Source organism: Equus przewalskii, chromosome 29, assembly GCF_037783145.1.
Source record: "Equus przewalskii isolate Varuska chromosome 29, EquPr2, whole genome shotgun sequence".
Lineage (NCBI taxonomy): Eukaryota > Metazoa > Chordata > Mammalia > Perissodactyla > Equidae > Equus > Equus przewalskii.
In genome coordinates, this window is record NC_091859.1 from 40,508,114 (window position 1) to 40,524,067 (window position 15,954).

General features: G+C 47.7%; 1 protein-coding gene across 6 annotated transcripts in view; it reads right to left on the minus strand.

Moving 5' to 3' along the window:
* EFCAB6 (EF-hand calcium binding domain 6) overlaps window positions 1-15,954 on the minus strand; it is a 231,704-nt gene that overhangs the window by 37,456 nt on the left and 178,294 nt on the right. For all 6 annotated transcript variants that reach the window (XM_070600030.1, XM_070600034.1, XM_070600028.1 and 3 more), the window contains 3 exons: window positions 12,962-13,117; window positions 6,920-7,115; window positions 3,670-3,861 (listed from right to left, as the gene is read on the minus strand). In XM_070600030.1, coding sequence (XP_070456131.1) covers window positions 3,670-3,861; window positions 6,920-7,115; window positions 12,962-13,117 — 544 coding nt within the window. The remainder of the gene's footprint in view (window positions 1-3,669; window positions 3,862-6,919; window positions 7,116-12,961; window positions 13,118-15,954) is intronic.

Genomic DNA, 15,954 nt, shown 5'->3' on the forward strand with positions numbered 1-15,954 from the left:
AGACAAGATGCAAGCTGGAGAAGCAACAGCAGCAGACTACGGTACTTGCTGGGGGCGAAGAGTGAGCAAGTGATCTCTACTTTCAAATCTTTTGCAACAACTCTACTTCCTTTGTATGCAGGCATATATTACTTTGATACAAATAAAAAATGTTTGTTCAAAAGGAGGCTTTTAAGAGTCGAGAGACTCCCCGACAACCTCCAAATTCCACAGCACATACACTCTGTCCTTGATCCCACTCCCCAAGGATATCTGTATAGAAAAAAGGATTGGAAGTAAATACACCAAAACGTTAGGTTGCCCCGAGGGGTGACTTTAATTCTCTTCTTCAAAATTATCGGTATATTCCAAATCATGCAAAATGGACATAAATGACTTCTACAAATATTAGCTTAAACCATATGAAATTGTCAATATTCAATTACTTTATGACTCTAAAAGTGGTGATTTAAACCAATAGAAAAAATTATTTTAAAAAATATGGGGCTTCTTTCAAGTTCAATAAAAGTATTCCTGTCCTTTGATCCCATTTTATTTCAAAATGCAGAGATAGATTTACATACAAAGTGTTCACTGCAGAGTAAATTACAATGGTAAAAGCTGAAAAACCCTAAATGCTTAAAAATAAGGGAGTTAAAGGAATGTTATATAGATATTTTACCTGATATTTGGAAGACCTTTAAGGAACATGGGGCAATTTAACATTAAGGGGAAGAAAGCAAGATACACGATTATATATACTCTTATCTTCTCTACGTAAAAGGATACATTATTTATACACCCATGCTCACAGCAGCGTTTTCACAATAGCTAAGACGTGGAAGTGACCCAGGTGTCCGCTGACAGATGAGGGATAAGCAAACTGTCGTCTATACACACAATGGAATATAACTCAGCCTTAAAAAGGAAGAAAATTCTGACACGTGCTACGACATGGACGGATCTTGAGGACATCACGATAAGTGAAATAAACCAGCCACAAAAGGACAAATACTGTGTGATTCCACTTATATGAGGTCCCTAGAGTAATAAAATTCCTGGAGACAGAAAACAGATGGGTGGGTGCCAGGGGCTGGGGGAGGGGGCGGGGGAGTCGTGTTAATGGGGACAGAGTTTCCGGTTTGCAAGATGAAAAGAGTTCTAGGAACGGATGGGGGTGATGGTTGCACAACAATGTGCATGTACCGAGCGTAACAGAACTGTACACTCAAAAATCGTTAAAATGGCAAACGTTATGTGTGTTTTACCACAATAAAAAAAATTAGGAGAAAATGCATTAAAAATAGAAAAAAAGATCTCCAAGGCAGTGTACCTCATAGAAAGAACATCAGCTCTGAAGCGGATCCTGCCTGGTGTCCACTCCCGGCTGAGGAGGCCAGGCGGGGACTAACTTCCCAGAGCCCGTCTGTTTCACCCGTGAAGCGAAAGCCGCCACCCCTCACTGGGGACGACAGCAGAGGACAGAGCGCACGGGAAGGGCCAGATGCTCACTGACCTGCAGGGGAGGCTGTTCTCGTCATGCTGTTATCATGGGGTTGAGGTTACTGTTTTCTTTTTACACTTTCCTGTATTTTACAAAACTTCCACAATTAATATGTATTTCTTTTAAAATCAGAAAAAGTATAATCATTAAAAACAGTGAGGGTCACCATAAACAGAGAGAAAAGACAAGTCACAGACTAGGGGAAGGCATTTGCGACTCACATACCAACAAAGGGGTGGAATCCTTGCAGGTAACTGGCAGACCACGGAACCCGAGCGGCGGACAACGTACCAAAGTGTCCGACCTTACTGACCTTCAGATTGGCAGGAATTAAAACGCCCGAGAAAACCAAGGGTTGGCAGGGATGCGGAGCATCAGGGACTCTCCTGTGAGGCTGGCGGTGGTGTACACTGAATGACACGACCTCGGTGGCAGGATCTGGAAAGCTGACCACATGCTGGTTCCCCGCCCCACCCACCTGTCCGGCGGTTCCGTGCAGAGGAACCCCGTGTGTGCACACGGAGACAAGCACAGAAGTGGCCGGCGCTTTGCTTGTAACAGAGAAACGACCTCCTACGTGCTCATTAGCAGGGGGATGATAAGTGACCGGAGTGCGTTCACTCAGTAGAATACCTTCAGTTAACAGACTGATTTTATAGCAGCTTAAGTGAAGGAACTCAAGCCAATGTAGTAACATAGGCAAATCCTAAACACGTTAGTCAGCAAGAAGAAGAAGTGCAGACGACAACGTTCAATATAACACCATTTACATAAAGTTTCAAAACAGGAATGCAATGGTATCTGTTGGTTAGGAATGTCCGTCTAAACGGCAAAGATAAAAAATCACCACTCTCCCCAGGGAGAGAGCACAGCGTTTAGGGGCCTGGAGTCGGAGCGAGACTTCCCGGGGTCCACACGGCAGCGCTACCACTCGCCATGGGGGTGACTGTGGGCCAATGTCCTAATGTCTCTGTGCCCCAGTGTCCTCATCTATAACAGGGGACGTTAGCAGCACGCCCCTCGTCCCTCGTAGTCCTAATGCCTCTGTGCCCCAGTGTCCTCATCTATAACAGGGGACGTTAACAGCACGCCCCTCGTCCCTCGTAGTGACAGGGAAAGGATTCCATGAGTTAATGCATACAAAGGACTGAAAACAGGGCCTGGTCTGGAGAGCACCACACAGTGTTTGCTGCTGCTATCATTATTACAGCGAACCTCAACCCTTAAAAACGTTCACACTATTTGCTCTAGTAATCTCATTTCCAAGACTCTATCCTAGACAGGTGGTCAAGGATTCATGAACTCAGGTGTTCGTTATACGCAATAGGTGCCATTGGAAAGGACCGAAGCTTCCGGCTGCAGGCGACAGTTGAGCACATTCTAGGACAAGCCTGCTGTGATTTCGCTGTTGCACTAGATTTGGATTTTTCACCTTTGTTTCCACCTCCCCTTCCGTGCAGGCAGGGACCGAGCACGGCACTGCGTGTTCTCACTCAGGCAAGAACAGTGAGCAAAGAAATCTGTGTTGGTTGAAACTAGGTTGTAATTGTTGCTAATGATGTCGGTCCATTTACATTTAGAGACCAAGCAATGGCCTGAGAACAAACAGCTTGTGCAGCCAGAGACGCAGTCCCGGGGAGGAACAAGAGCTCGATGGTCAGCCACTCACCCTCCTCCAGGAAGCCCTCGCTGACTTCCCCGGTGACCCTCCCTCCTGCTGAGCCTACCTGTTAAAGCCACTCTCTCCATGTCTACCTCTACCCCCAGCTTGGCCGATACACGGCCCACGGCCTGGCACATAGTGGGTCCTCAACAAATGTCTCCTGAGTGGGTCCCAGTTCCCTCACTTCCAGCTCAGGGCCTGATGCATACTGAGCCTCACTTCTCCGGACACCAGATCATCTTCGGGGATCTAAAATCCCTGAAAACTCTAAAACAACCAGACAAGAGCAAGCTCCCAAACTTCTTAGAAAATAAAAGAAAAGTAAATTCCAATGAAACGAGAGATACATATTTACCTCCAAATACTCTATGTAGAATTTATATCAGTTTTTCATTTAGAACGAGCTAATTACATGAAGTGATTGCCAATTTATCTGGCATGGTTTTAATCAATTATCCATTTTGCCAAAACTAATTTTAGCCCTTTTTCAAAGAGAGATGCTATGTGCTGCAGACATTCCTACCTCTTCAAGAAAATCGCCGAAGTTCTGGAGGAAGTATTTCCAGTTTACATGGGGGGTGAGATGAATCCTTAGTTTTCTCAAAAAATAATGATACTGGCTATCTGTTAGTTTGTAACAGAAATCCTTAAGGACTTGTCCAAAATCCGAAGCCTTTACAAATCCAGTGTCCTCTTTATCCAATGCAGAAAATGCCTAAAAGAAAAAAAAGGCAGATGCTACTGTCAAGTGAATATTTCAAAAATATTGTTAAGTATTGCTTTTCTGAATGCAAATGAAATCGAGTGTGTGCAGGTCCCCCATAAATTCCAAATTACTAGAAAAATGCACTGTGATTGAAAGATGAGACAGAGGAGGTGTGCGTACGGTTAAGAGCATGGCTGTTCGGAGGAAATCCGCTTCCTTCGCTCCTATTTGGATATGAAGAGGAAGAGGAGTGAAGAGGACCCCGGCCCCCTGTCTGCGAGGGACACCTCACTGAGCTCCCGGGAGGCTGGCTCTACGGAGCAGAAGAGACGCTCTGAGGGGTGAGGTACGTCGCCCCAGGTCTCTCCATCAGTAAATTCTAGTTTCTTTAAGCACAAATCATTTGTAACAGCAGGCTCGGGCACAACCAGCCGCCTCGGGGTGTGGGGCGGGGGTCTCAGGTGGGAGTCCCACGTTGGAAGTGGCCAGGAGGCGGGGTCAAGGGTCTACCCCCTCCCATTCCCACCCTGAGGCTCGTCCTTTCCTGACCCTCAGCCGGAGCTCACGTGGCCTCACACTGGAAGACCCCTGTCGCCCTACGCCCGTGCTGGAGGGGCTGGGCAGGCAGTGCCAACCCAGCGGTATAGTAATCAAACTGAAAAAGTGCAAAAATGCGCTATAAAAAGAAAGCACATTTTTTTCCATCTGTCGAAACAAAATCATTCATTTTCATTGCACTAGGAAATCTGTATCAAGCGGTAGGTTAAGATCTTTTTATTTTAAGCAAGAATTCAATGTGCTTGCAGACCCCAAACCAAATTCCATGCAGCCAGCGCTCACCCGGGTGACTGAGCACACCCCTCAGCCCACGGGTGGCGTTACGTGTAACCAGATTAACCTGAGAATACTGTATAGCTCCGACTTTCTATCTAGCCTACGGTAACACGAGGTGGCTTCCTGCACACCGTCAGGAAGTGGACCCTGAGCCTCGGCTCTGTGGCCCACCCAGCCCTCACCCTCTCTCATTCGCCACAGTAAAACTTAGAACAGCACGAGTCATGAACGCCCTCTTGTTATATCGAAGAAGCTGGTTCTCCTCAAAGTCTGCTGAGAGCTACTACGTGCCAGGTACCTGTCTGAGCATTTCGTGTCACGGGGCGTTAGAGACACTGTGGTGCTGTGAGGCGAGCTGGGGGCCTGCTCTTCCCTGGGTCTGTGTGGCTTCCCCGTGTGTCAACCCAGACTGCGAAGCCGCAGGGCGGGGGGAAGAGTCAAACGTGGAAAGGCTGAGGCACCCACAAAACTCTACATAAATAGAAGGTGTAGTTACATCACTTCAGAAACGAGATGCGTCTGAGACACGTCTGCAACGAGATGCACAAGTGCACAGACAGGTCCGGTGTCCTCTCTGATGGCTGTCCCGAGACATGGTCGTTTCTTCCTCTCCTCACTGCCTCGAATGCCTTCTCTCCCTCCAACTCATCGGCCACTCTTTTGGCCAGAGAATCCCCATCTGTTGCTTCAACCTCATGGCCTACGGAGTGTTCTCAGAGGTGAGAGCCATGATTCCTCCCAAAGGTTCCATGGACCTTAGTTTGAGAACCATCCTGATACATGTAAAGTGATGCCACCTAAAGCTAGAAGGGGGCAAAGCCTCCTGCAAATGATCTGGCCTGCACGGTGCTTTTGAAAAACCTGAACTATGTGCTGACATTTAGAAGTCAGGAGGTTTTATAGCTTCTAATGAAAAATGAAAAGATCTAGCAAGGCTGGGCCCATTTTCAGCTCAGCGACAGTCGGCTGGGGCAGAGAGAAGCTGCCCTTTAGACAGGGCTGTTGCCGCGGCCACCACCTGGCCCCCTTCCCCATTTATTTTACTCCTGGTCCCTGGGCACGTCCGAGTTTGCAGTCCTCACTGGGTGAACACTGGGGCCAGGCAACCTCAAGCAGGCGCTCTGGTGTTGAAAGGTGTACAGACGGTTTTCCAGATGACCCACGTGGTTTTCCAGATGACCCAAGACATATTCATACTAACAAAGACATCAAAATGTTAAATCCTCATGGAGAATTCCTAGATGTGAAAACTTCTGCTCTCCAGGATAAAGCCAGGTTCGCTGCATTCCAGAACTTTCACGAGCTGGCCAGGTTGACTTGCCTTTCCCCTCTCCTCCCTCTAACCCCTACGCTTGGCCCCCAGAGCCCAGCCGCCTCCCTGCACTGAGGGCATCTTCCCTCTGGGGACTTGGTGGACCCGTCCCAGGTTTCTGAGCGCGCCTGTAAGTACGCACGCCGCAGACATGAAGACAGCCCTGCTGCAACTGTGGCTGCCTGGGCTCTGCACGCCCAGCACCGCCCAGGACGCTCTGGATTCGCCACCTCACTGCACTGCAGGCCCCGCGCTCTGCAGACAGCATTTTCTCTCCTGGCTGCTGCTGTAGGGAACTCAGGTGTGGGCCAGTCTAGGGGACCACGTGGCCAAAGCACAGCTGTCCAAGGGTCTGGCACGGTCCACGGCCTCTTCCCTACACATGCCTGGGCTCGACACACTCCACAGTGTGTCATACAGACAATCCTAAAATGTCAATATGCGGGGGAGACCCCCTTTCTTATGCCTTCCCCTGGCTCCTGGTGGCCTTCCAAAGGAGTCTTTGTGCCACATCCCAGCCCTGGCCAACCTCTTCAAGGCCACCTGGCGTCACGCATCTCCACGGGCCCAGTGCTCACGGGATGTGCCGAGCCCCCCACCTGAGGGCCTCTGTCCTCTGCCCTCTGCGCAGAACCCCTTGTCCTCGCCCCAGACCCAGCATTTGCTAAACACAGCACTTCTGCCCCAGAGAACACGTGCTGGGGGCCACCATGGTAGCTTTTTACAGAGCAAAAACAGATACACATTTGCTAAAACGAACAGCGTGATCTTGAGGGACTCATCTGAGCTCCGAGGCCCTAAGAGAGTGGAGAGAGGTGGAAGGGGTCCCGGGGGGTGCGGGGCTGAGAGTCATCTTTCATGAATGACATGGGTGCCAGAACTTCAGTTTCCACAATCAAAGCGCTTTGCAGCCTGACGTACCATTGACAGAGCCGGACCGGAGGAGGCAACCACCTCCTGGATGCTCTTCAGAATGTCCTCTGGATTTAGTGTCGCGAAATTGATTGGCGTGCTCTCTTCTTTCTCTTCTGGCTGCGGCCTTGTTGGCTTGCTGTTCTCCACTGCTTTCAAGAAGTCAAGGTAATTGATGGAATTATCATGCCAGCTGATTCCCCAACTTGTGCCAAAAGAAAGAAAATACATTAGTTCAAAAAAACCCCCCTATCACTTATTCATTCAGCAAACAGTTGCTGAGCACAGAACATGGGGAATATGAATAATGTTAAGGCACTCTTTCCTGGCCTATAGGTACGTGCATGCCAATTAGCCATGCTCGTAGACAGACACACGCAAATCCTGCAATATAAGGGGACAGAGGAGGGGCTGTGGGGGGTGAGGGGGCAGGGCCGCTGCCAGCTGGCGGGGCCACAGACTGTCCTGGCCGGAAGCTCTGAGACCTGAAGGCTGGACGGTGTGGCTCACAGCCTTGGAGAGCAGAAGACGGGAGAGGAGGCCGCGCTAGGGAGTCTGGTCCTACGACTGGGGTGAATGCAGGCGCCCGGCAGGGCTGAGACATCTGCAGAGCGGTATTTGCAGGGAGACAAAGCCAACAGCGGGGTCACAATGGTCTGGAGGCAAGACTGCAGGGTGGTTGGCGTGGGAACTGCGGTCATTGAGAACTCAGCTAATGGGGGCCCGGCAGGGAATGTGAAAAGGAAGGAAATACGTCAACGACAGCGAAAAGGAAAAGAGCAACTGGGTAAAACAGACGTTAAATTCTTCTTCAAGAACGGTTGAAACTAGGTTATCAAGCAGAAAGCACTCAAAAAACATTTTTACAAAACCTATATAGCTGAGTATTTTCTCAAATAAAACATTCCATCTAAGTGTATGTCTCCATAAGGACATCCACGGAGAAACGGAGGCTCCTTCCTGCCCTCGACGCCAACACAGAAGAAAATACCAGTAAATTCCAAAACAATATATTGCGAGAGAAAAATCCACAAGTTTCATGAGAACGTAGAGCGTATTTATTAAAGGTGTAAAATAATTCAAAATAAAGTTTAATTGCTCTCAGAGTTCACATTTCTGAAACTCAAATTCCCTGGGGATCCTGACACTTGAACACCCCAGCCTTCTTTCGGCAGCGCGGACAATGTGTGAGACAAGGAGAGCTCGGAAGGTTGGGGAGCCGGGGAGAGAAGTTTCCAGGGACTCAGAGACCTGCTTCTAAAGGGAACGAGCCAAGAGCTGTGCTTTTCCGACTCACAGCTGCGGAGCTGTCTCCCCAGGCGCCGCGCCACTGGCTCAGGCGGCGGGCGCACGGAGGAAAAGATAATCAGCTCTATTTCATCGGCAGGATAAATTGCCAACTCGGTATTAAAATTTAGTAATAAAATCAAATGCATATGCTAATCTCCTCAGTATTATTTAGAAAAGTCTATTTTGGACATAGAAAAGAATAATCTACATATAATTACAAATAACAGAGATGTTTATCATCAAGAGGTCTTTGAGATGGGAGAAGCGGCTGAGCCATGGATCCTTATTAAGGTTTCAATTGCTAAGAAAGTTGATCACCCCCATTGAAAGGTGGACTACAGAAATTCCACAGTCCTTTTGTTGTTGTTTAAAAAGTATCAAGCCTAACTATGTTTTAACAAGACTCTCTTATAATCATTTAGTTAATTATTTATCTTGTGCTATTTTCCTGTGATTTATTCACTGAATGCATATGAATTCTTCTTCAGCTGGAAATAGATTTAGTGAGAGGAAACTGTTTAAGGAAGAAAAGAACAGACAAGTGTTTGTGGATTAAATGGTCCTTCTTTTCATCACACTGACACAACACGCACACACTGGCATCAGACTTCTCGCAGCTCAAACACAACGGAGCAGCGTCTTCCAAATTGTAAGGGAAACTCATTTTCCCCCTAGGAGTCTACATTCAGACGAGCTAGCAATCTGTTTGAGGGAGAATAAGAAAATTTTCAGACAAACACGAACTCGGAAAAACTGCTTCCCATGCACCCTTTCTTAGGAAATTACTTCAAAAGATGTGGGATGTAGGAAACAGGGGATCCAACCCAGAAGAATAGTGGGGGCCAAAGAAAAGAGAAAATCTTGAAAGAAGCCGGGGCGGGGGGCACTTATTTACAGAGGAACAAAGATAAGAATTACATGAGACTTCTCATCATAAAACACGCAAGTGAGAAAAAGGGTGGGCTGACATATTTAAAGTGTTGAAAGAAAAAAAATCACCAACCTAGAATTCTATACCCAGTGAAATTATCCTTCAAAAGTGAAGGAGAAATAAAGGTTTTCTCAGACAAACAAAAACGGAGGGGATTCATCACCAGTCCCCGCTCCTTCAAACAGTGTGACCAGACAGTCTGCAGAGAGAAGGGAGCCCACGCAGGCCAGAAACTCGGCTCTGCACAAGGAAGGGAAGAGCGTCAGAGAAGGAATGAGGGAAGGCGGAAGAACGTCTTTGATTCTTCTCATTCTTAGTCGAGCTAATAGATGACTGTTTGTTCAAAGTAAGAACAACAATGCATGTGGTGACTACAGCGTATGCACAGGGACATGAACGACAGCCATGCTGTAAGGGACAGCAGAGAGGATGGGGGAATTCTCTGACGTAGGCACCCGCACTGCCCGTGAAGTAGTCGTGCGCCATGTGAAAGTGGGCTTAGGCTAGTTACAAATGGAAACCCCCAACTCTAGAGCAACCGCTGACCTTTTCTTTAAAGGGAGGGGAGAGGTGCTCATATTGCCCCCCTGCAAACAGAAGGCCGTAAGATTCAAGCACACGGTCACAGAACACGAAGCCAGCACAGCACAAGGATACAGCAGGATGGGAATTGCATGCCACAGCCACCGGAGGAGGGACAATCGACTCTTAGATCCTTCCAGTGTAAAATGAAGCGAGGCTAGGATTTGCAGTTAAAGTGGCTCAAACACACATATCTAGCTCTGTTTCCACTTAAAACCTTTCTAAAATGACAGAAGAGGGAGTTTTGAAAAGGTGTAAAACAGTGGTTCTTAAAGTGGGGTGCTCTAGTCCAGCGGCGTCAGCATCACCTGGGAATCATTAGAAATGCAGGTTCCCAGGCCAACCACAGGCCCGCTGAATCAGCGGAGACCAGGCCTCCCAGTGACTCTGAGGCTTGCTGGAGTTCGAGGACCAGGGGCACAAACCACTGAGGATGGAGAGAACGTGGAAGAAGACAACAGCTGCTGGAATTCCATGGATGAAGGAGAGTGGATGTATCAGCTCCAAGAAACCAACAGAGGGAACGCAGAAAGGCAACCTGGCGAACTCTGCAAATGCCCTCCGACGCCCCAGGACTGGGCTGCCAACCACCTCTGGAAGCGGGAATGAAGGTGGGGATGAAAATAGCAGGACTGGTTAAAAGTCTGTGTGGGAAGGAATCAGAACCCAGGCCTCTCCCCAAACTCCAGGTGGCCGGGTGCTGGTCCCCCCCCCCCAACAGCAGCTCTGGAGGGGCTTCTCTGGAGCGGCTGTCTCTGCACTGGAGGCCTCTGTCCTAGGCCAAGGCAGCGAGAGCTCTTAATGAAAAGAGGGGAATTTAGTTAAAGCTTGTATCCTAACTCTACTAGTTTCCTATGGCTCTGTAGCAAAATACCACGCAGTGGGTGGCTTCAAACATCGTCCCTTTATTCTCTCACAGTTCTAGTCACCACAAGTCTGAGATCAGCCTCCCTGGGCCCAAGTCGAGGCATTGCAGGGCTGCACTCCCTCTGGGCTCCAGGGGAGAACCCCGTTTCAGCCTCTCTCAGCTTCAGGTGACGGTGGCAACCCTTGGCTTGTGGTCACACCACCCCAATCTCTGCCTCTGGGATCACTTTGGGGTGAACTCTCCCTGCCTCCCTCCTCTAAGGAAATTGGCAATCGCGTTGGGCCCACCCAACAATCCAGGATCAGCCCATCTCAAGACCCTGCCCTGAATCCCATCTGCAAAGACTCTTTTTCCATATAAGGCACCATCCACACATCCCAGATCATGGGGACCTGCACATCTTTGGGGAGGGTTATATTCGGGGAGTTCACCATATAGGCTGTTGAAGCTTCCAGCCGGCTCCCAGTGAGCTCCAGCATAGTGGCAGCAGGAGACCAGAGAGTGCTCTCTGATTGGGCTGCCAGGCGTAGAAAAAAACCCAAACCAACCACCACATGGTTACTCAGTTAAATTACAATTTCAAATAAACTATATATACATAATATTTAGAATAAGTATATCTCAAATATGGCATGGTATATACTTATACTAAAAAAAAATTCTGTTTATCTGAAATTCCAATTTAATTGGGCATCCTATATTTTACCTGGCAACTCTATTTTCTGGGAAATCTGACCAGCCCAAAAGAAAAGTTTTAAAGATACTGCCACTGAGGGGCCCCCAGGGAACGGCCTGCCAGATGACCATGGAGTTCAAACCACAGCCAACAGGCCCCCATCTGTGCAGAACTTCTAATCCACTCCTCAGTGCCTCACTCTAACACCAGCATATTTTTGAGGAAATCATCTAACGTGGAACATAGCAGAAAAAAGCAACACTGAGGAGAGAATTCTCAGGTGAAGAAAACTTAAAAAAAAATCTACTGCTAATATCTTCAGAGAAATGAGATAGTACATCTATGAAACAAGAACAGGATGCCATAAAAAAGGAACATTCTAAGAACAAAAAATGAGCTCTGGTGGGGGTCAGCCCAATGGCATAATGGTTAGGTTCACATGCTCTGCTTCAGTGGCCCAGGGTTTGCGAGTTCGGATCCCAGACGTGGACCTACACACCGCTGATCAAGCCACGCTGTGGCAGTGTCCCACATACAAAATAGAGGAAGATTGGTACAGATGTTAGCTCAGGACCAATCTTCCTCACCAAAGAAAAAAAGGAGCTCTGGTAATTAAAAATATTATAAGTATGATAGCAGAAATAAAGATCTCAAAAGAAGGGTCAGGAGTTAAAATTGAGGCAATCTCCGAGAAGGCAGAGCAAGAAGAAAAAGAGATGGAGGCTATGAAGATTTAAGAAACAGCTAGTTGGTTCAATATTCGGTGACAACAGGCATTTCATAAAGAAAAGAACAAGAGAGGAACTCACTAATGGAACAAATCAAGAGAATCTCTGAGAATTGAAGAACACGCAAAGGGCCATCCAAGAGATGAAGCTGGCAGATTAGCTGATGTGTCTGAACCCACTGCAAGGAGATTTCACAATTGGGGGTGAGCTGGGGGTCGAATTACTGATAATAAGTACAAAGAAACTAAGTAAACAGAAGAAAATCAGATAATCATTAACTCCAGGGAAAACAAAACACTATATAGGAAAGGAAAAGTGACCAGCGAGTCACAATAATATAAATCCTGAATACTGATCTACCCCAAATTGAGATGCGGCGATATGGGGAGGCTGTGGAGACCAGGCTGTGCGTGCTTCCACGGGTGGGGGAGGCAGGGGGTGAGGTGGCTGGTGGTGTGATGGGCGAAAAGCCTTAAATGCACATCTTCCTGGTAGGAGGTCAGTAGACACTGCCTAAAAGCGACAAATCAGGAAGCAGCTATAGAAGCCTGCCACGGAGAAATACGGAGTTAAGGACCAAAAGTTATCAGCTGGAAGCGACGGAACTTGTTCACTCCGGGGAGGGGGAAGTGAGGAGAGATGGGGGGCAAGGGGGCTCCTGTTTCTAACAAGCCTTGTAGAACAGTTTAACCCCTGCCAAAGGGCATGAATAACTTGGGTAAAATGAAAATAATGTTAAAAAAAGGATGATTATGCTGCTGAGACATATCAGGAAAGTTATGCATTGGTCAAACTGCTTTCTCTTTTTGCTGCGAGTGACCCAAACCCACTATAATGTAGCCCAGCCAAAAGGGATCCGTGGGGGTTGTTCTAGTGTCAAAAGGCTGTTTGAGTGGACAGAGAAGAAGAAATGAAAGCAATGCGTCCACGCGGCTTTCAGGCCTGGGAGAAAGACAGTTAACTGAGGCAAGGAAACCTGCTGAGAAGGTCGGTCAGCTCCTCTTCCCGAAGAGGACAGCCGCATTCCTGCAGCACTTTCTGCATGCTGCTTAGGGACACGTAGCCGTTTTTAGATTTATCCAGTTTGGTGACTGCTTTGCTGATATCTTGATAATGGTCCTTAAGCTTTTCCCTGAAAGAGAATACATTTTAGACACATGCTAAAATGAGGAAAACAAGCAATTTCTTTAAAGCAAGAGTTTCATGATCATTCTACTGTGATGATTTGCTGGTTCATCTAAGAACTAATTTGGAAGACGTTCTGCAGCCTTGATGTAACATTCACATTAAAAGGTATTCCGGAAAAAATTTCATAAGTCTGCAGCGTTATCATTTTATTATTATTATCTTAGCAAAACAATGTTAGAGAAATTACAACCTGGTCTTTTTACTAGAATTGATACTTTAAAGGTGGAACCAAGAATTTAAAAATACAGCGATATTACAGACATGTGAAAGAACGCTTCATTCTCTGCATGAAGCCTGTGAGTATCGATTATGGGCCGGGCATGCACCACACGTCAGGAGACAGCTAGTGAACCCGGCCGGCCTTCCTAGAAGAATCTGCATCCCAGCAGGGGCAAGGCTGATGATGAGCAGAAGATATCAGTGCCGTGTGCAGTGGGCTAGTGGGTCCGTAAAGAGCAGGAGAGCAGGACTGGGAACGCCCACATGGCAGCAAAAGAGCGGCAGTTCCCAGGAGGGAGGTGGGGCAGGCCTCACTGGGAAGAGAGTGGAGGTGAAGGAGGCAGCAGGGAGTTACCCCAAAGAGCTCTTCCGGGGCCCAGGGACAGGCAGCGCCAAGGCCCTAAGAGGCAGGTGTGTGCGCTTGGGGCGCGAGGAGGGCGGAGAGGCCTGGGCCTGTCGGTGTCAGCTGGGGGGACCCCTTGTTTCATATCTGGTACTTTTGTTGTTAAGAACGCAGCCACCATTTGTGTGCATCAACTGGCAAACCTGAACGTGCGCGTCTTCTTTGTGCACACTCTCCCATTTCTTCTGCCCAACGACCCTGCAAGGGAGGTGGGTACCTCATCCCCATTTTACAGATGAGGAACAAGACAGCGCCAGCCCCGCGGTGGAGTCCGGGCCCGACCAGGCCTTTCCCTCCCAGGGACAGAGACGGCGAGCATCCAGCTGTAGCTCCTGCTCCACGGCTGATTTTCTTGCAGAACATATTCAAGTCTCTGATTCTGCTAATTCAAGTCTTTCGGCCTGGGAAAATTCTTCCCTGACTTAAAAAAAAAAAATTATTGCTAAGGGACTAAAAGTGTATGGACGTCTTTAAGAATGAACAATCTTACACTTGACTGATGGTGGATTGGTTATAAATTCCATAACCTTGGCTCACTCAGGTCTCTAAGAAAGATCTTCCTACCACACTGAACGCTATTCTTGTCTGACGGGCTCAGACTCAGAGCTCAGCTGTGGGGTTCTTACTCAGGGAAAAGAATATGCTAGAAATTCCAAACACGAAATCTTTGCTGGTAATTGTCTACCACCTCAAGTATATATTTGTGGAGAGGACAGTTCCTTGAGCACGCCTGAAAAAATAATCCGTAGGAACAGAAAACTCAGAGATCCAGAAAAGCGGAAGTTGAGTGGGAATCGTCAGGGCGCGAGAGGGGAGTGGCAATGACTTTGAAGCTATGTGGGTCGTCTACTCCCTTCCCTCGGTGGCCTCCAATTTGGAGCTGGCTGACTGGAGCATTTGAGCATCTGATATAAATGAGCTGCATTCACCGCTCTCTGAATGTATACCAACAGCAGCAACATTTTGGATTCCCTTACAGGTGTACATTGAATTCAGTCCCATGTTACCAAATGATTACTCGTCATCACAACCATTATATTCCACTTAATCCTTCAAAATGAAAGCAAATGAAGGTAGAAAAAAATCAAAACATTTTTTTGAGATACATATTTTTAGAAAATTGAGGCATTCAGCATTTCTTGGACTGGTTTCCAGGCAGTAATTATTTCCCTTGCAAAGTAAATATGTGCACAGAGTAAATGAGGGTTTAGAGCATAGATCACGCCATACTGCCAAACAGAACGGGTGTCAGCCGACACTCAGGGACGAGCTGCTGTTGCTCTGGGTCCGTGTCCGGTTCCTGGTCTGGACAACGAGACAGAAGCCTGAAGAGGGCCTGTCACGGCCAGTGGGATGGCCACAGAGCCCCTCCCACGCACGGCCTCGCTAGGCGGGCAGCACTGCCAAAGGCCCCATGGTCCGCTGGTTTCGCTCAGTCGCCTCTCAATTTGCATGTTAAAACGGCCCTGCTATGTGGCAGTTCCCTATGGTGGCTCTGATCCTGAATCTTCAACTCAGAACAGAGCAAGGCAGGGGAAATAAATATGAGCTTAAAAACAGATTTTCCTTAATTTTTAAAATGTATTTACTGCCCTCCAAACAAAATAAATTCCCTTAGATTTAAGAGGCAAATATAACATTTCGGTCACTTTAATGAATGTGACTCCCATCTGTCAACCTTATCAGAGTTTCAGGAGAAATGAAGAGGTAAAAAATCCTGGAAACGTGGAATCTTACGAACTATCTGGAAGATCTACCGACATCAAAATTTAAAGCAGGCCATCCCGAAGGGCAAAGCCGCTTGGCAATTTTACAATCGGACATCTTTGAGAAAACAGAAGTCGGTCATGCATTTTTATGAAATCGGGCTTGTCTTCTTTAGTAAGAAAGTACGATCGTGGCAAAGAGGACGGGGTGAGTGTGAATTAGTTCACTGGGCTTGGTGATCTGAAATGCACGTGGCTCTTTCAGCTACAGATCCCTGCTCACACAATCAACAGAAACACAGGAAGAGCAAGAACGAGCCTACGAGCGCCGAGGATGTGAGAATCCTCTCTGAGCCTCATTACTCACAGCGGCAGGAGAGAAGAGAAGGGAAGACACGAGTGGGTAATGAGGCCAGCCCTGTCTGATAAAGATAAATTCCACTTTTTCATTAG